Consider the following 23,322-nt stretch of genomic DNA (forward strand, 5'->3'; position numbering starts at 1 on the left):
CTGCATTAAGTTTTCTTTTGGGGGAAAAACAAGAAGGTCGTTGTTCAGGTATTTTAGTTTTTGCACTCCATAAAGCGTTACTATTCATAGTGCGTGGGACGTGGAAGTCTTTTATTTATTGATAGTAACATAAAAAAGGTAAGCCATGGACGTTTGTGAGCTTGTTGGAGACATAATTATTAAGTATTATAAAAAAAGCATTACATAGTGAAACAGTAACGTTAGGATCTCCCTGTGACACAACTCTTGCATCGTGGCGAATGTTCTGGAGAACATAAGCAGATTCAGATATAATTGTTTAGCTTGAGGCCATGCAGACACATTGGGTAATTGTGTCTTCAGATGAATATTTAAGGAACTTTAACAAACACTGATACGACAGTGTAATTGCGCGACATAATGGGACATTGTTTTCCTAGGTGGGATAATTAAGGGCGAAGTGCGCCGTCTTCGTCTTGTAATTTCACTTCCCACCACAAGGTGGCGCCAAAGTCCCCCTGATTAGAGAGTTGACTAATCAGGATCCGTTTTGCCCTCAGGTCGAAGACGAGAGGAGTCGTCAGTTAGCTTCGCTACGCGGCAGCGGAACATGGGTGGGCTCGTATTTCATTATCTATAGAATCGACTCTAGCGGGAAAAACTAGCTGCGTACAACCGACTTAAACATGGACACACAGCTGGCTAGTCGTTTCGGGTCGAGGAGACCCGCGGAACGTTAGCCAAGTAGCTAATAACCGAGATCAACGTTACACGCCGCTGTCAGGATCACGAATCAGAAGAACCGCGACCCACTAGATCCGGAGAGATCTGTCACGGAATGGGATCCACCGAGTCTATTACCTCTCCGGATAAAGACCACGACGGTCATGTGCGGTGGATTTGCAGCCGTTGACCGAGCAGCAACTTGGTGTGCGAAGACTGAAGATGGCTCGCTGGCCGCGACTTTGATTTCTGATCCAAACTGTTAAACTCAAGATTGCGAGTTACTGACGCGAACTGTAATCTGGCAGATCTGTGTGTAGTTGTCAGACTAAGAAAAAACGTATTTATTAGGGGCAGAAGTAATTTAACGACACAAACGTTTTGTTGGGCAGCACTGTTGTAGTTGAGATATTATCGCTGATAACTAACCACAACACAGTTGGGCTGGCGGCACGTTTGGTGTAATCCCGGCTGTCGATCACGTTTCTGAGGGTGTTGAGATACACGCCGCTCGTAACGTTAAATATTAATTAAAAGATAAGAAATACCAGGTAGCGATTAGTCTCATTACACGTGTGTTGAGATCTTTTGACCATGGGCTCCTTGAAAGCACTCCAGGAATGGTGCAGGCGACAGTGTGAGAACTACAGTGCTGTGGAGATTAATAACATGTCAGCTTCCTTCAGAGATGGATTGGCCTTCTGTGCCATAATACACCGACACAGACCAGACCTGATGTGAGTACTTTCAGTGCTTCCTGTGTGCGGTTGCCAGTTGTTTATAAGCCTTTAGGTGAAAGTGTCTCTCATGGCTTGTAGACTTTCTGTTTGGTCTTCTGTTTTGTGTAGGTTATTATTGTAATGCTGGGTGTTGGGTAAATTAGATAAGTTACATCCATTAATGCTTAAGTAGACTGACAATCACTACGTAAGTAGAAATGGCAAGGGCTGAAAGATATGGTTAAATGAGAATTATTCATTGAATTATTGATGTAATTCTGCAGATCAGATTAAATACATATATGCATACAAACATACATACTGTTAAATGAAATCACTCCAAAACTGTTAAGGGCTTTTCCTCTCAGAGCTTCAACGCTGACACACAACCACCTGACCTGCTCTTCACGCCTCAGCAGAAGACTCTTTGTTTGTTGCTAATGTAAATAAGGCCTGCATGGCCTAATTTCTGATGGCATCTAGAACGCGTGCCTGTGCTCAGGCTTTTGAGGCAAGCAGAGCCCTAATACATGTGACTAACCTGACTTATTCTCAGCTGTTCTGTTACTACCATGTTAGACCCCTCCCTCTCAGTCATGTGGGGCCGTGCAACATGCCCAAATGTGGAATGACAGCTGGGCCTCAGAATCTGCCACCATTTCTCTCATTATAGTAAAAACTGTGTAGTCATTTTGGATCAAAAGCTGAAAGGAAAAATAAGTTATTATTAAGATCATCACAATGATGTTATCTCTCTATCTCTGTCTCTCTCTCTCTCTCTCTCTCTCTCTCTCTCTCTCTCTATATATATATATATATATATATATATATATATATATATATATATATATATATATATATATATATATATATATATATATATATAGTAAAGTACACAAAGTTTTCAGAGAAACAGGACATTTCGTACAATGCTACTTTATCAGCTGTGCAAGCAAAGTTTGCTTTTTATTCCTCCACTGGTGTTTGTTTACTTGTGTGTTTCTGTGTGAGTGCGGTGTGCAGGTTGCATGCGCTGGGATGATGCAGACCTTGTTGTATCAACAGTACTGTTGCCATTTTTGCCACTCAGGAAGTTACATGTCTGCAGATCAGCTTGGCCTTCACAGGAGGCGAAACGCACCGTGGGGGTTTAAGCTGTAGTAGTAATTCAGTCTTCGCACAGTCTGCTTCCTTCTATATAATTTCACAGCGTGGATTAGTGGGTGGCGTTTAAGATGATTGCTTTGAGCAAGTATCACTATAGGTTTTGCTGGTTTAGTCTGACTCATCTCGTTGGTGTTTGCCAGTACAGTCTGAGCTCATGTGTGGGGATGGTTGTGGTTGCAGTGAGTCTGCAGTGCACCACACCTGTAAATATGAGTGTGTCTGTGTGCGAATGTCTGTCGGATGAAGCAGTGTCTGAGGTAGGCAGGAGTGTGTTAAGCTCTAGCTCTAGTACAGTGCCTTGCTGTGTATTGGAGCCAAAACGTGTGTTTGTGCATGCTTATGTGAGTACACACACTGGTACACTATGGCTCTCTGTGAGTCGTTAAACCTGGGAGTTTGGTTGGGCGATGTCTGACTGTCTCCAGGGAAACCATGTGTGATGGACGAATCAGGGATTGGGGGGGGGGGGGGGTGTGTTACAAAGGTAATATATGTTTTCATATGCATTCTTTTGCAATGATTATTCAAAATGATAACAATAATAATAAGCATTATTGTACATTTTATTCACACAAATGCGGACACACAAATAAAGCATATTTTAGCATTATAATGTAAATGTTATACAAAATCAAGAAACTAAAATAACATTACACTAAAGGCAAAAGAAAATAGAAAAAATGGCTGATGTATGGTTTTTCATTGGAAGGACTCAACACTCCTTGTAAATACATATTAATTCATATTCATGAATGGCTTAAGTTAATTTTCAAAGAATAATCTAGTTTTCTGCGTTATAGCAGAGAAGTTGAACGTCCAGCAGGCAGGGTGTATTTAGGGCCCACTGTTGGTGAGATGCTGGGTCATCATGTCTGTCACTGACACTGGGAGATGGTGTGGTCCATCAATCTAGTCTTACCTGTGAGCCTCCAACTTTGCCTCTGTTGCTAAGCCCAACAAACTCAATCTTAGGCCCAAGATTAGCCTGACCGACCGTCAGTCTCAATCACAGAGAGGAGGTGACATTCAGCATTTTAATCAACACACTAAAAGCTGCAGAAGCCGTTTAACAGAACTGTTGCAGATGGTATCAGTTTCTTATTCCTGTGGAGGTCCCTTACAACCCCCATCTCCGCTAGCATCAACCATATCCATTTTAAACTCGGGACATGTCGTTATGAGCGAAATGTTTTGATGATGACCTCAGCGGTGCGCTCTCAGACCTGCCCTAATCCTCTCCTCAGACCTGCCCCAATCCTCTCCTCAGACCTGCCCCAATCCTCTCCTCAGACCTGCCCCAATCTTCTCCTCAGACCTGCCCCAATCTTCTCCTCAGACCTGCCCCAATCCTCTCCTCAGACCTGCCCTAATCCTCTCCTCAGACCTGCCCTAATCCTCTCCTCAGACCTGCCCTAATCCTCTCCTCAGACCTGCCCTAATCCTCTCCTCAGACCTGCCCTAATCCTCTCCTCAGACCTGCCCCAATCTTCTCCTCAGACCTGCCCCAATCCTCTCCTCAGACCTGCCCCAATCCTCTCCTCAGACCTGCCCTAATCCTCTCCTCAGACCTGCCCCAATCCTCTCCTCAGACCTGCCCCAATCTTCTCCTCAGACCTGCCCCAATCCTCTCCTCAGACCTGCCCCAATCCTCTCCTCAGACCTGCCCCAATCCTCTCCTCAGACCTGCCCCAATCCTCTCCTCAGACCTGCCCCAATCCTCTCCTCAGACCTGCTCTAATCCTCTCCTCAGACCTGCTCCAATCCTCTCCTCAGACCTGCCCCAATCCTCTCCTCAGACCTGCCCCAATCTTCTCCTCAGACCTGCCCCAATCCTCTCCTCAGACCTGCCCTAATCCTCTCCTCAGACCTGCCCTAATCCTCTCCTCAGACCTGCCCTAATCCTCTCCTCAGACCTGCCCTAATCCTCTCCTCAGACCTGCCATAATCCTCTCCTCAGACCTGCCCCAATCTTCTCCTCAGACCTGCCCCAATCCTCTCCTCAGACCTGCCCCAATCCTCTCCTCAGACCTGCCCTAATCCTCTCCTCAGACCTGCCCCAATCCTCTCCTCAGACCTGCCCCAATCTTCTCCTCAGACCTGCCCCAATCCTCTCCTCAGACCTGCCCCAATCCTCTCCTCAGATTTAACTCATTTGGACTTACTTTTACTTTATCTTTATCTCCATATTTTGAATTCCTCTTTTCTCATCGTTTCCTCCCTTCTTCACTATCCTGCATTGCTCTCTTATTAATGAAGTTCAGCTTCTCCTGCCTCAGGGCTCTCCTACCTTTATGTGGCGTCAGGTTATCCATCAGTGCAACCGGATCATTCGTCTCTAATGGAGATTGTACTTTGAGACATAGTGATGAGTCTGCATGAATCGTATCTGAACAGAGTTTCACACACACACACACACACACATCTGCTGCAGAGTCGCCTGTGCTTAACACGACTTCTGCAGACTCCGGAGTCGGGTCTGAAACTCTCAGCCGCCCGGGAGAGCCTCCCAGAACTAGTGCGGTCTAGAGCTCCGTTTGTCTTCCTGTGCTGGGTGGGGGGGGGATCAACCAGCAGCTTCGACCCGCGCTGAGGTGTCGGGATCCCGGGGGTGACGTCACGACGGATGCGGCGGGTGGCTTTGGGGCCGGTGCCGCGGGAGACGTTACTGCGCTCCGCCGGGCTTGGCACGTGCGCACGGCCGCGTTCCTTCCTCCAGCGCCACAGAAGCTCCATTGTTTCCCCTCACACACCGCGCAACCTCACAGGGCCTCCCGGCTTCCCGTGGGAGGCTTTATGAAATGACCTTTATGAAAAATTGATTAATTGTTTGTGCTTTGTTATGCTACGTTTGCTCGTGGCAGGTTTATATTGCAATTGTTTTGTTGTTAGAAGGTCCGCAAACCAAAGACCATCACGACAAAAAAATACGATACGGACATGCGGCTTAGAAAGAACCATTTCTAATAGGTTCAAAAGGGCCACGTTTGTGTGTCAGGACCTACTTAACCTTAATGGTGGTTTGTCATATTTTACCTCTTGTCAAATACATAAAGTGAGCATATATCTGTGGTACTGAATGTTTTAATTGTAAGATTTATTAATGGAAACAAAATGGAATTTCTTTCAAACAAATTAGAGAAATGTAATTATTTTTGTAGTGGTGGTGACTTTCCTGGGGGAGGCGAGGAGATCGAGATCGAAATTCCCAAAACCTCATCAGCTGTGAAGCGAAATGTTCCTGTTTGTGCAGGATGGTTTGCCAATATTAACCTCAGCTTTATGTATTTTAGCCATACACAGCCAATCCTCTTACCCAAGTGTTTATGCTTTCAAAGTCGTTAACTAAAGAACATGTTAAGTCTCTTGTGTGGAAAGAATGTATCTCGTGTATCTCAATCTGATGACTTTTGCTTTCTCTCTTTTGTCATGCTGCAGAGACTTTGACTCCCTTTCCAAAGAAAATGTGTATGAGAACAACCGCTTGGTGAGTATCAGCCCTGGCCTGTATTCTGCTGTGCTGGCCAGGGTTTATATGAAAATGAGAGGCTAGCGCGCGTCACTGTTAAACCCTGGGGTTTATGTTGTTGATGTCTCCGCTCTAAACCTGGTCGGCACTCTTCCGCAGTGTTCAGCAAGTTTTTTTAAATATGAAACGTCTGGAATTCTGGATCTAGGCTCTAGTGGGACATGCTGGTTGAGACATAGCATTACCATAGTGGTTTATTCTTGCACACGGTTATGCACAGAACTGGAGTCCAGAAATCCAGCCAGTCAGACATGATAATTCAGAATGCGGTCAGATGTGCTAACGTGCTATTGTAGTACGAGGACTAGGCCCTCCAGCAAGTGATGATGATGCATGTGTAGAGCACAAGAAAGGAAGGTTCTCTTAATGGAATACTTACCAGTTAGCATCATGCTAATTCAGTAGTTATGCTAAAGTCCAGCCCGGTCCATTTGGGTTAAGGTTCCGTTGGTTCTGGTTTATTCTAGTGCAGCTACTATCCCCAGGCCAGTGCTACATCTACCAGCCAGCTGTGGCAGCAGGTTTTCTAGCCTGTCATTATCAGAGTCACCTCACATTTCTTATCAGCTCTCCTGAAAGCTTTTGCGACTTTGTAACCGCCAGTGTGAAACTCAGGAAGGAATGGAACCTTTTAAAGGGAGAGTGCTCAAACAGGGCTAATGAAAGTAATTACACATGGGCTCGGCCGTGAAGTCTGTTTTTAAGGAACAAAGCAGAGACGAAGTTGCACTCCACCACGCCTGACTGAACACATTAGCAACTTTACAGTACAGTACTTGAGCCTCTTTTATAAAAGCTTTGCTCTGACCCTCTTTCTCCTTCCATCTCAGTTCTTTTTCTCTTTCCTGGTCTCCCTCTCTCACGTTATCTCTCCCGCTTCAAGGCGTTTGAGTTGGCGGAGAAGGAGCTGGGTATTCCAGCCCTCTTGGACGCAGAGGACATGGTGTCCATGAAAGTGCCGGATCGCCTCAGTGTCATCACCTACGTGTCTCAGTACTACAACTACTTCACTAGCAAATCCCACGGTGAGTGCCCGTCAGTGCTCAACACGGTGAGTGCCACTTCCGTAAAGACCGTTGTTTGGGCCGAGGTGGTAGCCCAAGTTAGCTTGGAATCGCTCCGGTTGCAGTTCAGATTCATTGTCCCAGTTTAGGCCGCGAGCGCCCAGTTAATGTCCCATCACCTCCAGTACAACTCCAGGTGCCTCTGGTGATTTATTAAATTAGATTTCAGAGATGGCATCATCTGCAGAGCTTGTTTGGTTTGCGGCAGTCACCTAGGAAATTTTATTGGTTGCCTAGCGATCAGCATCCGGGAACACGATTCGCTGCAGACGGGACCGTGTCATTCGCAGATGTAACCTGCTGTCATCTTTTATTGCGACAAATGGACAGCTTCTGTTGAAGTGTGTTAACATGCATACAGCTTGAAGAGGAAATGCTAATTGTTCTGTGATCTACCACCTTATCTAAGGGTGAAACAAGGTACAAGCATATGGTTGTCAGGTTCACATGTAAATGTGAGGCGCACGACTCTTAAATGTAGTGTTGTTCTTCAGTTAATCCCCCCTGCATGAAGAGGCCAGCTGGTGCGGGCCAGAGGGAGCCAGCAGTGAAGAGGCCAGCCACTCCTTTAGAGGATAGAACCAACGATGCTGAGGTAATGTTTCTCAGTGCTACATGTAATATTGGATTTTCTAGAGAGTTCTGTTTATTACCCTTGAGGGTCATCTGCCTGCTTGTTTCAATTAAATGCCATCAGTTTCAGTTGATGGTGTGTCAGATATTGGATGGCGTCCCGCTCTAAGAGGAGTTTACTGGGGCACGTCCCAACCAAGATGGTGAGGGAACAGTCAGTCCTAATCTGGACCCGGTCCATGTTTTGTGAACAAGGACTAATGTGTCCTGAAAGCCTGTTTTGAAGCCTTGCGCTCTAATGAAATACCAGTCCCCTCAGGGCTCGGGAGGTAGCTGAAGCAGATACCATCAGAGTTTCTTCAGCGTTACAACATCCTCAGGGTGAGGATGAATGATAAGCCGTGGTACATAGCAAATATGAGAACATTTATAATATATCCGTTATATGGAAAACACTTTATTATAGAGCAATGCTCCCACATCTTTTACTGCAGGAAACTTTAGTTACTCAGAGTGAGTCTGTCTGTCTGTCTGGTTGGCTGGCTAGCTAGCTGTCTGTCTGTCTGTCTGGTTGGCTGGCTAGCTGTCTGTCTGTCTGGCTAGCTAGCTAGCTAGCTGTCTATCTAACAAAACATTTATTAGCTGCATTAGACAGCTAGTGTTACAGAAGTGTTGTTTTGTGAAAGCATAAACCTGGTCAACCACTTCTCCAACACACTCATACTCATTGAGATACAAGCACGTGGAGGTGTTTCAATTTCACTTTGAGAGAGCTGTAAATGCCTCCTCCTCTCTTCCTCCTCTCCTTCTCCCCACCTCCTTCCCTCCTCCTCCTTCCCCGGGTCCGTCTGTTTGCACACTTCTTCTAAGGCAGTTTTCAGTGGTCAGTTTTCCAGGCATGTAAAGCCTGTAGTTGACTAAGTTTGTCCTTCAGTGCAGACGGTGTTTACAGACCTTCTCCTTTTGTAGCGCTTTTACATTTTAGTCCAGTGTTGTGCTTCATTCCAGCTCCGAGCACACCTAAGCTAGCTAATGTGGGCTGGAACAGCCCATAATAATTCACTGGCTCCCAGTCCTCGACGACCGTCTTAGGAAGCACTACGCTAACACCCAACCCAGTACTTTAGTACTTTGGTGTGACGTTTTGCATCTCCATATAGCCCACGGTCATGGATATCCTCTTTCAGCTTTTTCTCATCCTTCCCTTCCCTGTGCAACTTCTTCTCCCCTTTCCTCTTCATCATGCACTTCCTCTTCCTGTTTATCTTTGAGCTAATTATTGCCCCATCCTACCCAGTCACCAGACGGGATGACGGGGGGGGGGGGGGGGGGGGGGGCTTGTGAGGAAGCTGGTTTACCTCTTCATCTTTCATTTTAGCTCTAGAGGAGGTTAACTAGGCACTTGCAGTACGCCATTACTGTTTTCACCCGCGTATGGTCTCCCCGTCCCTAATGTCCTGTCCCGATTTCTGACTCCGCCCACACAGCCGAGCGAAGACAGCCAATCGAAGCGCAGCACTCTGAGCAGCACCTGTGCGGCCTGTGGGAAGCACGTTCACTTGGTGCAGCGCTTCCTCGTCGACGGCAAGCTGTACCACCGCAACTGCTTCAGGTAGGGCAGCTAGACGCTCCGCACAGCAAAGCTGGACGTCGAAACCTTTGGGTCCACCACAAACGAACTCTTAGTCTTTAGGAATAGGCACCACAGATATCAAGATTTGGAAATAACTCGGTGAAGAAAAAAGTACCATTTGTGTATTGTGTGAATTATCTGAATCAGAAAGTGTGCCGTTATACAAGTCTGCTAAGAATGCATTTATCTACAGGTGCATGGAATGTAGCAGCACTTTATTGCCTGGCTCTTACAAACTTGTGGGAGATTCTGGATCCCTGGTCTGCGTGCGCCACTTTCCAAGAACGTCTTCAACCAGTCAGAACGGTCGTCCGGACTTGAGCAAGCAGCTTGACCCGGTAGCATCGTGCTCGGTCCCCGAAACCCCTCCCAGTGGGAGGAGTTTGGAAAAAGCACAGCCGGGTCATGCTGATACCGACACCCTCATCAGCCCATTGGGTAACGAAACAAACTCTCTGGAGAGGGAAAAGGAAGAGGGCGAAAAAGGAAGGGTGAGGAAAGCAGAGGAAATTGAGGATGCCTTGAAAGAAGAGACAGGACCCCGGCCAGCCAGTCCTCCCAATCCTTTTGACGAGTCTGACGAAGAGGAAGAGGTAGAACTAAAGGAGGAACCGCCAAAGCCAGACCCAGCCGCAGCCAATAACGTTCCTCCTCCATCCTCGAGCGCAAGGGCGGACAGTCGACCGGTGCCCGCCCCTCGAAGGGTGTTTGACTCCTCCCCTCCTGTTCGTCCTATACCCAGGACACGCCCACCCAAACCCACACAGACTCCAGCAGTCAATGGTGAGTTTTATATATGGTAGATCAGGTGTTGTCATTAAAATCAGGCAACTTCAGTGAAGTTTGGGCCAGCACTGTAACGTTATTTTTATGCTAATGATCCAGATTGGCACATGCCAAAGAATAGAATTGATCAAAGTTTGTAGGCAGCATTCTAGTCCTAATCCTGGCGTTTTAGTAAACCTTCGCAATCCATGAAATCATGAGGAAAAAGCCCAGAGGTCCTAGAATTCCTAAGGAAAAAAAAATGCTGGAAATCTTTCCATGTTGAAGTGAGTTGTTAATAGTACAGTAGAATGATTCACTGGGTAATATATTGTAATAAGTTCCTACAGTGTCTCTAACAACATCGACTGTCTTAGTTTTGTAGCAATGATGTTCTGATCTTCCAGATCTCTTCCCTCTCTCTGTTCTTAACTAGGAGATGAAGGTAACCACAGACTTCCTGCCCTAGTACCCCGTGAAAGATCTCATTCTCCTGCCCCAGGGTGAGAACACAATCCTTGCTTTGCTTTTTCCTTTCGATTTGCTCATCTCTCCAAACATGCATTCTCAGTGTGTGTGCGTATGTTCCTGTGTGTATGTTAATGTCTGTTCATATGTCACTGTGTTCTCCCGTCTGTCTTTGCCATTGGCCCCGCCTCCTGCTACGTACCAGCCAGCCTAGTGACACTCCCAAACCCAAAGACCCGCCCTGGCTGGCTCTTGTCAAACAGGAGCCCAAGAAAAAGGTTGCTCCTCCTCCTCCTCCAGCTTCTCTTGGTGTTGCCACGCCTCCACATGGTGACTCCTCCCCCTTGGTGAAGGAGGAGGAGTCCCGCCCGGCCTCACCTCCTAATCCCTTTGATGATGAAGATGACGAGTCAGTTGCAGAAGCGTTGGTTCCACCTTCTGTAGTTGCTGTCCACCCGTGGTATGGGATTACACAGGCTGCTGATGTGTCTGGATCAGACACCCCTCCCAGAAAAGGGAGCCCCGCCCCCTCTGGAAGTCCAGGAAGTGGCAGCAGTAAAAAACGGCCAGCACCCAAAGCCCCTAAATCTGCCCCTACAGGTCAGTTACTGACCAGAAAGGCAAGTTCTGAGACAGGGCGTCCATATTTTAGGCTTGTTGTGTTCCATCAGTCATAAAATACAGAATTTCAGCTTTCTCTTGTCTGGATTATTTAATTGTGTTCAGTCTGAATGTAGAGATGTTTCATCTTGTGATGTCTATTATGCGTTCGAGTCCAGTGATGTTCCCCCTTGTTCTTTGTTCACTTTATTTTTGCTGTCCGCGTTCTCTTCATTTTCACTTTTCTGGTCTGCTGTTCCTTCAGCTCTTCCTCCCTCTCAGTCTTCCTCTGCCTGTCCATCTCCAGCTCTGAGCACGGAGAGCCTCTCCTCCTCTTCGTCAGACCACGCCCCCACCCGGCCCGCCGCAGCCCGCCCCCGACCGCCCTCCGCTAGCGAACAGGGACATACGGTCACCAAGAGCGTGTCTGAGCCGTCAATCAGCAGCCCTGGCTCCTCCCCTTCGCCGCCTTCGGCTGAACTCCAGTCTCGCCTCTCGCCTAGCTCCGCCCCGCAGCCACCGCACACCAACACCTGTTCTGCCCCCGCCACTCCAGAGACCAATAGGAGTGCAGGACACAGGGCTATGAGACCACCTCCTCCCCGCCCCCCAGCTGGTCCTAGTCCACTGATTGGGACTACGTCTTCAAACACACCCAATAAGGTGATCAGAACCATGACCTTAAAGATATGAGAATATGTGCAGTAGCATTTTTTGTTGTTCTTAAGATGTGTTTTAAGATTTGCAGCTGTCCTTGGTGGTTTTATGTTTCTGAAACACAAGCGGTGAACTGGCCAGTAGTGAACTGAAGTAAGCCAGTGTGGGATATCACCACAGTGATGTGACCCCAGTAGGTTCATGGTGACTGTGATTAGTAATGTGGGCAGAGTGAGCAGTAAGTCTAAGGATTTGAGAACTATGCTATTTGACTGAACACGAATGTTCTCTCCTCTTCCACTCCTCTCCGTCCTCTTCTCCTGCCCTCCCCTGCTCACTCGTTTCTGTTTTCTCTCCTCCTCTTCTTTTGCTTTCTTCCTGTGTTGCTTGTCTTCCTCTCCCCTTCAGCGGATCTGTAAGGAGAATCCGTTCAATCGGAAGGCCTCCCCGACGGTCACTTCCCCTCAGTCCAGGACCTCGAGAGGCCCTCGACCCGCCCGGCCCCCTGCCCCGGGGCATGGCTTCCCCCTCATTAAACGCAAGGTTAAACAAGATTACCCACACTTTCCTTTTGCTAGAAAATCTTATTTCTTCCGCTGCTAGAAATACAAAATCGATTTTGAAATGAAATTGCTGAATTCTAGTAGAGGAGCAAGAGTAGATCTGAAGCCAAGTCATAACAAGTGATTACAAGCACAATCTAATGCGCTAGTAGCTCTGGGCCTAATGGTGGAACGTCTGCTTTATATATTGAGCAAGTTCTGGTTTCATTCAGGTTTAGTGACAATTATAAAATAATAGAAGCAAATCCACATTGTTGCTAGGAGCTCCCGACATTCTATCGATGTTCGTCGGTACTCGGGCAGAACGCGGGCGTGTTCTAGAACATCGTCACCCTCACGGCTACATCAGCGACATTGCCCCTGATGCTCACAGTCTCCTGCTGTCTGCTACCCAGGTACACACGGATCAGTACATCCCCATCGAGGACATCTACGTGGAGATGGGGCTGTTGGAGAGGCAGCTGGATGAGCTGGAGCACAGAGGGGTGGACTTGGAGCACCGGCTCAGGGAGTGCTCTAACGGTGAGGAATGCACTGGTCTGGGATCAGTGCATTCAACTAGGGTCCCACAAATATTTGTTGCATGTATATAGACTCTGACACTGATCTGGGGTCAGTGATTTGAAATGCAAGTGTAGGACGGCACATCATTCAGTCATAAAGAAAGATGGATGGAAGATCCAAAACTGGGCCAGAATTCCTAAGAAATAAAATGCAGAGTTTATATTTGTATTTCAAGGTTAGAGTTCTGCTTTCACCAGAGTAAACCTGGCTGACAAAGAAACTGCAACGCCCCACTTGCTTGGGTGTGAACTCTACACTGCCCCCTGCTGTATGTGTTTCGTAAAACAGCAAGGCTGTACTGTTGAATTGTGAAGAGGTTGCATTTTAAAGAGTCGCTTCTCCGTGTTTTAGAGGAAGAGGAGGAGCGATTGCTGGTGGACTGGTTCACCCTGATTCACGAGAAACACCTACTGGTGCGGCGAGAAGCAGAGCTGGTTTACACGTAAGCCGTCCGACACGTTCACGTCCGAGACTTGAAAGAGGTGTCATGAGCGTGACCGGTTGTGATAACGGACCTACAGCAGGGGTGCACAGTGTATTTTTAACATGGGTTGATTTCACAGACACCTACAGCAAAGGGCTACAAATATTTGTGACATGTTTATAGACTTCTCCACATATTTATTATTGTAAGCTGTCATATTATTACATGACATGGAAATCTCTTAGATGTCAAAATACTTGGACATCCATCTTAGGTTCAGTTTCCTATGTTCAATATAAACTTTAATATACCCACTCATACTGACAAAGTCATGCCAAGTCTGAAATTATGTGGATGAACCTGTTTATAGTAGTAAACTTTCAGTTTTATGTTGATGTAGTTTTTGGCAATGGGCAAGCAAGAGAAAACAGTGGGCAGGAGAATGACTCAAACGCTGGAGAAGATGTTTGTGTAATATAGACTGGGAACGTCCCACTGACGGTGTCGTGAGTAGAGGTTCTCTTTGATTCTCACTGGTTATTGATCATTGGTCAGGGTGAAACAGCAGGACCTGGAGGAGAGGCAGGCGGACGTGGAGTATGAGCTGAGGTGTCTCCTGAACAAGCCAGGTGGGTTTTTGTGGACACCTGCCGGAATGCAGCGTCGCACAACCATGTGTGTTGACCCCTGGTGTTGGACTCTGTTACGCCACTATGTCATTACACGTGCATTAGTGAGAGTTTACTCAGGAAATTGCCTGGCTCTTACATATATCTACTCATTATTCCTGTTCCATCCCCATCTACTTACCTTTTTCTGTTGCTCCTGTCTGTTTTGCAGAGAGGGAGTGGAGTGATGAGGATCGAGACAGGGAAAAGCAGCTGATGGACGAGCTGGTCACCGTGATCGAGCAGAGGAACCAGATCATCAACAGCATGGATCAGGACAAGCAGAGGTGATCAATCGGCTCACACTCGTACGGTTCCAGGCTCGTTGGTGGAACGTTTTGCCATCTTCTCGAAACAGACACAAATGAAAGACGGCTCCACTAGCCGTCCCGCAGGGCTTACCAGAACTCAAGATCTGTTTTTCTTTAGGGAAGAGGAAGAGGACAAACTAGTGGCTGCCATGTTGAAAAAAGGTAGGAGTGGCTTATTTCTGTTGTCCTCTGTGTTGTCTCTCTTCTGCCCCGTCTCTGTATGCATCCTTTTGGTTCTGCCCCTTGGGCTCTGCCTCTTTGTTTCAAATCGACCCCTCCCTCCTTACCCAGAGTTCCACAGCGAGGGGGAGCAGAAGAAGAAGGCCGCTAAGTTCAAACCCATGAAGGTCCTGAAGAGGCTCAGCACGAAGGGCGAAGTGGCGAAGGGCGGGAGTCCGCGGAAGGAGAAGAGTTGAGGGCGTGGGAGAGGTGGAGCGGATGGGGGAGAAGAGTTGAGGGCGTGGGAGAGGTGGAGCGGATGGAGGAGAAGAGTTGAGGGCGTGGGAGAGGTGGAGCGGATGGAGGAGAAGAGTTGAGGGCGTGGGAGAGGTGGAGCGGATGGAGGAGAAGAGTTGAGGGCGTGGGAGAGGTGGAGCGGATGGAGGAGAAGAGTTGAGGGCGTGGGAGAGGTGGAGCGGATGGAGGAGAAGAGTTGAGGGCGTGGGAGAGGTGGAGCGGATGGAGGAGAAGAGTTGAGGGCGTGGTGGGAGAGGTGGAGCGGATGGAGGAGAAGAGTTGAGGGCGTGGGAGAGGTGGAGCGGATGGAGGAGAAGAGTTAAGGGCGTGGGAGAGGTGGAGCGGATGGAGGAGAAGAGTTGAGGGCGTGGGAGAGGTGGAGCGGATGGAGGAGAAGAGTTGAGGGCGTGGGAGAGGTGGAGCGGATGGAGGAGAAGAGTTGAGGGCGTGGGAGAGGTGGAGCGGATGGAGGAGAAGAGTTGAGGGCGTGGGAGAGGTGGAGCGGATGGAGGAGAAGAGTTGAGGGCGTGGGAGAGGTGGAGCGGATGGGGGAGAAGAGTTAAGGGCGTGGGAGAGGTGGAGCGGATGGAGGAGAAGAGTTAAGGGCGTGGGAGAGGTGGAGCGGATGGGGGAGAAGAGTTAAGGGCGTGGGAGAGGTGGAGCGGATGGAGGAGAAGAGTTGAGGGCGTGGGAGAGGTGGAGCGGATGGAGGAGAAGAGTTAAGGGCGTGGGAGAGGTGGAGCGGATGGAGGAGAAGAGTTGAGGGCGTGGGAGAGGTGGAGCGGATGGGGGAGAAGAGTTGAGGGCGTGGTGGGAGAGGTGGAGCGGATGGAGGAGAAGAGTTGAGGGCGTGGGAGAGGTGGAGCGGATGGGGGCAGGTGGAGGAACGATTTCATTAGACCCTGTTCATGTTTCATGACTATAACACCATGAAGTGGTTGTGAGAACATGGAACAACCATGAGCGCACCCCCCCCCCCCCTAATATTTATCAAAACACTTATTCACTTTTAACCTTTATTAAAATGTAGGACGTAATCAGTTAATAAAACAGGAGTGTAGTGTTCGATTAGTACATAAAATGGGTCATAAGTTTACTTCTTTGTTTGAGAAGGAAGAAGAGTGTAAACTAGGAATGAAATCTAGAATGACTTTTACCTTTAAATGAGTGTGCCAAGTTCCAAAGACGGACGTTTCACTTGGTCATTCATGCAGGTTTACGATCTACTTAAACCATAAACTGGGTTCTTTGGTTTTCAGGGTGTCTATTTAACAAAGTGTGATCATGCTTTTATGCACCTACCTAGTGCAAAACCGTGAGATTTGGAGATGAGTGTTAAATGCTCGTTAGTAAAGAGTAAGTAGTAAGGAGTGTAGTAAAGAGTAAACTGTGTTCCTGTAACCGTGTGGTACTTGTCAGGTAATCTACTGCCACTGGTGCTGATGAGACTTCTGCAGCTCTGGGTCTCTGCCTGCAGTTTTCTAGCAACACGGGCCATTCATAAAAACAACGGATTGATAGTACTGCAACTAAAACCGCAGTAGTAGTTTTGGCCAAATGTCTGTCAAAGATGTCATCAAACATGCAATAATTTTTCTGTAGTACTGGTTCATGTTAATGCAAATAATTGGTTAAGATATTGGATAGCCCATCATGTAAATGTATTTTTAAAAGGATGAAGCCCTTTAAAGGAACAGAATCTTCCTTATGTAATATACAACAATTTCAATATGTTTCTAGGAAGGAAAGAATAAATGAACTTTTTCAAGGTGATAACAAAAATGTAGGAATTTTTAATTTTTTTTATGTAGGAATATTTTAACGTGATGTAATAACAGAAATTGCTGGTAATTTGGGAGAGACACTATAGGAAACTAAATTCTTAATGCCTTGCATTGTACTTCTTGGAATGTCAGTCATGTTATCTGTTGAAATTTTTATCTCAAGCAAGACAAAAGATGATTGTGCCTGAGTGCCATTGTTTTACTGTATTTATGGGGAAAGCTGAATGTTGTGATGTATGTGTACAGTGCTGCCTGAAATGATTCATACCCCAAATTTAGACTTGGTTATTTTATTCAACAGCAATAAAATGACACATCTGTCTCCTAGAAGAGAATAAGATGAAGTTCAAGAGGCATCATTGTGGAATAAAATGTTTTTTTTACACATTTGAACAAAAAGTGGCATGTCCAAAATTATTCATACCCTTCTCAATAATCAATAGAAAACCCTTTATTGGCTATTGCAGCAGTCAAATGCTTCCTATAATTGCTGACCAGCTTTCTGCATGTCTCCACTGGTATTTTTGCCAATTCATCTTTAGCGATGAGCTCCTCACCATCACCCTGATCTTTAACTCCCTCCACACATCGAATGTAAATAAAAGTTGAGCATTTTTTTTTCACAATGTCTATTGTACTTATTTTCTGGGAGTCATTTTATTGGTGGTTGAATAAAAGTAACTAAGTCTTAAATTTGCCAGGGGTATGAATAATTTGGGGCAGCAAAGTATATATTTTGTCTATGTCTAACTTGACGTTTTTGGCAATTTTGTTTTTTCAACAAACAAGCTCTTGTCTTTGTGTTAATTTTGCTACTGTTAGATTTTTTGTGCCACTAAAATCTCAAACCAAGGGCTTCTGTTGCCTAGAAACACCTTTAAAAAATCCAGATGCACGTTGGTTTCAACAGTGAATAAAACATTTAATGAAACTAACTCACAGGATGCAGTGTGGGTATTAATTCCCGAAGTTGGCTCAGAAAATTGTATGCTGGTATATTGCCCTGTACTGATCATCTTAAGGTTGAAGGTTGTGTAAGGCTGTGTCAGGTGTTTCCTGATGAAATAAAGAAGAAACCATCTGAAATCAGTATTCTCTTAAAGTCCAAACCCATTGAAAAAGCTGCATGCCATCACATGTTCTTGTGCTTTTGATGTGGTAGGTGTGTCCAGCTGTCTAGATGGTAGACTGTGTTTCATTCACCTCCTTCCTCGTCTTGCTCCTTCCTCACAAGAGTCCTCAGCTCTTTGCTGCGTGCCCTGTCGATCAGTTCCAGCTCTCTAATCTTCTGCGGGAGAGAGCCCAAACACAGAATTCATACATACTACTCAGACAGCGTGTATGAATTAATGTTGCTCAGTTTTAAATCGGCGTGAAGCAGGAAGTAATTGGTGCAATTGTAAATAATGGACCTTCAATAGTAACGGCAACTGTTGGTTGTGCAGCATTTGTGTAGAGCATTCAGGCTGAATATTTCAGAATGAAGACAGATGACATGGTCTGCGTCTGTGTACCTGAGATATCTCTGTGTTTATGATGTGACGGTAGTGGTTTCCTCTTCCAAGAGCAGTCATCTCCTCCAAAAACTGCCTCCTATCCTCAATCTCATCCAGGACTATGAGGGCCAGACAATTTGGTCATACAAATTATGTACAATTCATAAACTGAGAAAATTATTCTGCATACTTTTTCTTTACTTGTCTGTAAAGCAACTACATACTCGACCTGCACATCTAATTCCCAGATTGTTAGAAATGTTATTTTCTATACATGTTCTGTCCTGGGAAGCTGAGTTAGTCTCACCCTCTTGGAACCTGTCTCTCTCACTCTCCTCTCCTCCCTCAGTGGGTGGTGCCTGACAGCGAGAAGGTGGAGCTTCATCCTGACCTGTAGCAAGGATGTTCTGCAGTCTGCGTTTCTCTTTCTCCAAGTCTCCTTTGGCCAGAAGACAGGGACAGCAGGGTGGGGGAAATGTGTTACAGGTTAGACACTATCGCATGTCTGACAGTTGCCTCATTATTGTAAAATGATAGTTTGGCAAATTACAATAATGATTGCATAAAAGGTACAGGTCAAACTACTTCAGGTTGCCAGGGCATCACTTCAGGGAAAAGATCCGATTATACCCACTGAAGCACCAGAAAATTGAATGAATGAAAAAGCATTTTTTAGAGACCTCATTTACATCGTTAAACTAGCTTTGAATGTGGCTGTTATATGAAAACACAAATGCCCACGTGTTGCGCTTGGCCGAAATTTCTCCCGGATATAGTTGTTGCCGGCTGAACACATCTGTACGCTGCGTTTCTGCGGTCTGGCTGAATGAGTCACACTTTTGCTCGTCCTTGGCTGGGGTTGTGGGGGCGGGACGGACGAGGTCGGGTTACAGAGCAGAGGTAGAGCGCCCCCTTCTGGTACATAAGGAAATTGGTAGGTAAGCGGATAATATATTTTGTAGTCCAAAACAGTCATGGAAAAGGATTTGTAAACCCAGAGGGTTTTACAGACCAAACACAACAGATTTTTCAGCTATATATTTATTCAACACTCTGTAAATCAATGGTCATGTGTTCTTACTCGTCAGTTGCTTGTTAATCTCCCGCTGGTGAAAATTCGTGAGTCGCGATTCTCGCATCATCACTGGGTAAGCAAACAGATTAGATGGTGTCATTTAAAGAAACTTTGGAGTGGTTTAACACACACACACACACACACACACACACACATTGAAGTAATTCCTGAGTTTCGCTGCTGTACTTCGCCGCTCGAGGACAGTTCCACAGTCCTCGCGCTGCCCCACGCGCTGACCCGCACTCCATCGTCTGTGTGTAAGATCAAGCGAAGAAAAGAGATTTCTTTGAACACTTGCGGGCAGTCGTAGTCTTCTTGTAAAATATTTTTAGGTCCTCTACTGACGTTAATAAATTATACACAGCAAGCTCGAATCTCCTTATGTGTACTTATCTGTTGAACATTATCTAAATGTCGATAAATAGGCGTATATATTGTGGTAACGAGCTAAACATGACATACAAAACATAGTTACACAGCTTGAAATTACAAAAAGCAAAACTATTAAAAGCAGCTTAACTTTTTAAAGGCAAATTTGTAGCCGTTCTTCCCAGTTGGTTGGATAAACGCACAGTGGCTCAATTACTTCCGGGAAAGGTTGCTATGGTTACATTAATACAAGAAGGATGGGCTTCATGTTGGACGGTAAATTTTATTTTGATGGTCACTCGGTACCAAACAGACAATAGAAAGCGAAAATTATGAAAACTGTCTTAGTGGAATATAGGCTAGTGGACCTATTCATCGATTCAACCCAGTTTCTATAACAGGGTGGAAGACCTCAATTTGGCATTCTTGATATTTTTTTCTTAGAAAGTCAGAGAAGCCCATTCAAGCCACTGGAAATAGTGAAACAGAATAACTATCTCAACATGAGATGGATGATCTCATTATGTTGGTATATAGGCTATATATAGACTAGCGTCACTGTACGAAAGACTGTCGTTTTATCTTGTTGTTTTATATAAGAAGTTGTTCTCATTGCGTTGCAGTACATTAGTCCGGTCTTGTAGAATGCGCACGCGCAGCGTCCGTTGGTCCTTACCGAAAGATAGGAGAGATAACTTTGTACAGCGGTGTGTCTCATCTTTATCTGAAAGTTATGTGCGTCAATATATCAAAAGTGAGTTCAATATTGTTAGTACTAATGTAGTACATGCTGCAGCGAGTGTGATATATGTACTAGGTCGATGCGAGCCGTTATTATTTCGACCTGTGTTGTTGTTAGCTCGTTACGAGCGATTGAGTAATTTACAGGTGTTCTGTTATATCATTCAATGTATCTACACATGATCGGTGATCTGTTAGATGTAACATTTTCATTCATTGGATTAATTTCCGTTTGTCACTGTACTCATTTGGAGGATGTGTTTGTTTGTTTAGCCTTGTAGTAATTGATTGAATGTACTATTTGAGTAATTCATCTGTTTTTTCCTGTAATTACAGCCACACATATACAACCATCTACACATATCTTTTCGGGCATCTATCCCAATTCATGTCTGTATCATCCATCTCTCATCCAATCCTTGTAATATTCCATGTTCAATAAAGCAAAAGTGGAAAACCAAAATCTCTCGGAGCCCAGCTTTCTGACCGAAGCTTCCAACCTCCAACGTTCACCAGATCAGCACACACTAGAGCCAGTCACTCTTTTTCAGTCACGTTTGATTTGGAACATTCTGGTTCATAACTGGATATTTGACCTCTGTATTGTTATGTTCCCCACTATAAAAGTAAGTCATTTGTATCTTCTGTTGATCTGTTACAGATCCCAGTGTAATCCAGTCTAGTCCTTTTTAAAGCGCTAAACCAGTCTTGTCCCTGAGATGTCACTCCTGACTGTCCTTTTCAATTTTCAAATATATTTAATATTAAACCACATATTAAACCACAATTGAAACTGATGTCAGTGTTGTGAAAAAATTATCTGTGGAGCTGAACTGCAGGCTTACTGGTTGTGTGCAGTGCAATAAAACAAAATTAAACCTTGTGAGCTGTCAGGTTTGGGCTACATTAATTGAGAAATGTAATGTTTTTCACATTTTCAGGTCCAGTTTTGTTGATAATTCTTACCAATAGCTGACACTAAGATTCATTATAGTAGACATAATCATTTTACTGAATTATACTGAATAAAGTATATTTTATTTGAATAATAAGGTCATTGGGGTTGCCTGGTAGAATCAGAGTATTAAAGTATGTTTGATTTTAATAAGGTCCGTGGAGTTGCCTGATTCGGAGTGTAAAAATCAGCAACTTGTCACCAAGTATCAGTTAGCAACAGCAAATCAACAGTATTGGCTAATAATTCCAGCAGTAGGGATTTTCTGTTAGAAGTGAACAAGCATTTGGTAGTGCACAGTAAGTACTAGAAGATACATGAGAAATAGGGTCCAGGTTACAAAGACTGGGGCTGTGATGCATAATACTGGCTGGTGCTTGAGAGTCAGTTATGCATGTTAAGTATGTTAATACCATCAGAGTAGTGGACATATCTGACAACCTGAGCTCCGTTCATTCAGCGTACAGCAAGTGCCCAGTGAAAGTGTTATGATAATTTGCATTGTCATATATGATACAGTTCTCCCAGAATTGCACATAGACCACATCTCCTGCATCTAACTGCAGGGACACTCCATTGGAGGAGTTCACATAATGTGGACCAGCTTGGTGTCCATGTGCCACAAGAACTTGTTGTCCGTTCTTCATTAATGATGTGGTAACAGGGTACTTATCATGTCCCGCAGCAAAAATAAATAAGTGAAACATGTAGACCCCTTTCACAGGTGCTGTGAAAACTCCTATGAAACAAAATATGCAAATAAACAACACAATAATAAACACAGTTCACAACAACAATAATAATATTAACCAAATGTAAATATATTTGAAATTAATATATTATTAATATTATGGAATTGGTGAATAAGTATTCTTTATTTAGCTTTGTTGTTTTTATAATGGCTTGTGTACTGGTATGATAATGTAAAGTTGATTTGTACCTGTATTTGGGTTGTACGCATTGCCTATGTTTGTAATGACATGTTTGTATATCAGAGTCATTCTGGTGTTGTAAGGGCCCAAGGTAATATCACCTGTCCCCTGTAGTGAGGCTGAGAAAGCCACCTTCATGCCTAAACGAATGTACAAATAAATCACAACACTGGGTGAAACACTGCCTCAAAGAACTGACAAATCTTAACATGTGATCAGATTAGCTTTATTAAGTTATCCCAAAGATTATATTTTCAGCATGTTCCTGACAGACAAGCTATGGACTTTTGCCCTGTGATTGTCCATCTTCATGTTAGACATAATTTCTAATCCCAGTACACCATCTCCTAATTCACAATCAACTTCATTTATAGAAAGACAGACAATATCTTTACAGTATACCTTCACTCTTTTTCTGCAGATCCACCACAAGCTCCTGATTGGCTGTCAGCCTGGCCTCCATACTCATAATCTTTTCTTTGGCGTTTATGAGTTCAGCTCTCTGGTCTGCCAACATACTGTTCATCTGGGTCAGCAGGACAGTGAGGATGTCAGTCTGACAATTGTTTTGGTTGTCTGTTGTTCCAGCAGTGGCAGGGTCAGGTTTCAGTTCCTCAGTGTGATGTTTGTTCTTGCTGTTCTCTCCACCTTCCTGCTGAACCTGTAGAGGGCTCTGCTTCCCACTGGACTCAAGATCATCACTCTGAGCCTCTATGTTACATGGAGAGCAACATAACAACACCAGCAGAGCTACAGAAGACTTCATTCTGAACTCCATTCCTTTTCTTGTCTTCTCTTGATGGACTACAACTCACTTTCAGCTTCCTTGTTTTGTGTTCCTGTGGATTCAATCACAGTTGTGACTTTCTAAATATATTCATGATGTGTGATGTACTTAATGTATTTACCATTTTAGTAAACTATCCTAAATGTGATTAGCATAATGGTTCAAATAAATTACAAACATTATTTATAAAATAAATCTGTATGAAGCATCCCAAGTTTGATATAATTAAATATTTAGAGATGCTAAAGTTTGCCAGTAAAATCGATTATTCAAAAGAAACATTAACTAACTTTTTACATCTTGTCCCCATATTTCCCATATGT

General features: G+C 45.0%; 2 protein-coding genes and 1 long non-coding RNA gene across 7 annotated transcripts; 2 read left to right on the top strand and 1 right to left on the bottom strand.

The window, feature by feature from the left end:
• Positions 1 to 536: 536 nt before the first annotated feature.
• On the top strand, positions 537 to 15,096 carry micall1a (MICAL-like 1a). 2 transcript variants are annotated; one of them, XM_077015821.1, is made up of 16 exons: positions 537 to 1,439; positions 6,024 to 6,072; positions 6,998 to 7,139; positions 7,673 to 7,773; positions 9,239 to 9,363; positions 9,578 to 10,167; positions 10,586 to 10,652; positions 10,823 to 11,217; positions 11,483 to 11,880; positions 12,283 to 12,417; positions 12,833 to 12,959; positions 13,353 to 13,443; positions 13,981 to 14,054; positions 14,266 to 14,380; positions 14,523 to 14,566; positions 14,696 to 15,096. In XM_077015821.1, the coding sequence occupies exons 1-16, from the start codon at positions 1,297 to 1,299 to the stop codon at positions 14,818 to 14,820; spliced, it is 2,721 nt and encodes a 906-aa protein (XP_076871936.1). In that variant the 5' UTR covers positions 537 to 1,296; the 3' UTR covers positions 14,821 to 15,096. The 2 variants fall into 2 exon arrangements, with proteins under 2 accessions (XP_076871936.1, XP_076871937.1); XM_077015822.1 differs by having other exon boundaries at positions 11,525 to 11,880.
• Positions 15,097 to 17,579, top strand: LOC143522107 (uncharacterized). Its single transcript, XR_013132918.1, has 2 exons — positions 15,097 to 15,396; positions 15,517 to 17,579. It is a non-coding gene; the product is annotated as an uncharacterized LOC143522107 (long non-coding RNA).
• Positions 16,810 to 21,736, bottom strand: c8h22orf23 (chromosome 8 C22orf23 homolog). Of its 4 annotated transcripts, none has more exons than XM_077015824.1 (8): positions 19,735 to 21,736; positions 19,370 to 19,466; positions 19,222 to 19,284; positions 18,882 to 19,052; positions 18,448 to 18,579; positions 18,159 to 18,259; positions 17,848 to 17,932; positions 16,810 to 17,700 (listed from the first exon to the last, which is right to left on the bottom strand). In XM_077015824.1, exons 2-8 carry the CDS (start codon positions 19,461 to 19,463, stop codon positions 17,690 to 17,692), a joined length of 657 nt encoding a protein of 218 aa, XP_076871939.1. In that variant the 5' UTR covers positions 19,464 to 19,466; positions 19,735 to 21,736; the 3' UTR covers positions 16,810 to 17,689. The 4 variants fall into 4 exon arrangements, with proteins under 4 accessions (XP_076871939.1, XP_076871938.1, XP_076871942.1 ...); XM_077015823.1 differs by having other exon boundaries at positions 18,882 to 19,055; XM_077015827.1 differs by having other exon boundaries at positions 19,222 to 19,466; positions 19,736 to 21,736.
• Between the last annotated feature and the right edge of the window lie 1,586 nt (positions 21,737 to 23,322).

This window comes from Brachyhypopomus gauderio, chromosome 8, assembly GCF_052324685.1.
Source record: "Brachyhypopomus gauderio isolate BG-103 chromosome 8, BGAUD_0.2, whole genome shotgun sequence".
NCBI classification, from domain to species: domain Eukaryota; kingdom Metazoa; phylum Chordata; class Actinopteri; order Gymnotiformes; family Hypopomidae; genus Brachyhypopomus; species Brachyhypopomus gauderio.

Excerpts from the sequence above, each read along its gene's own strand:
- c8h22orf23 (XM_077015823.1), bottom strand. The coding sequence starts at position 19,463 with ATGGAGTGCGGGTCAGCGCGTGGGGCAGCGCGAGGACTGTGGAACTGT. Across the intron at positions 18,260-18,447 it reads GAGAGACAGGTTCCAAGAGG|TCCTGGATGAGATTGAGGAT; the intron begins GTGAGACTAACT and ends TGGCCCTCATAG. Across the intron at positions 17,933-18,158 it reads TAAACACAGAGATATCTCAG|AAGATTAGAGAGCTGGAACT; the intron begins GTACACAGACGC and ends TCTCTCCCGCAG.
- micall1a (XM_077015821.1), top strand. The coding sequence starts at position 1,297 with ATGGGCTCCTTGAAAGCACTCCAGGAATGGTGCAGGCGACAGTGTGAG. Across the intron at positions 11,881-12,282 it reads CTTCAAACACACCCAATAAG|CGGATCTGTAAGGAGAATCC; the intron begins GTGATCAGAACC and ends TCTCCCCTTCAG. Across the intron at positions 14,055-14,265 it reads GTGTCTCCTGAACAAGCCAG|AGAGGGAGTGGAGTGATGAG; the intron begins GTGGGTTTTTGT and ends TCTGTTTTGCAG.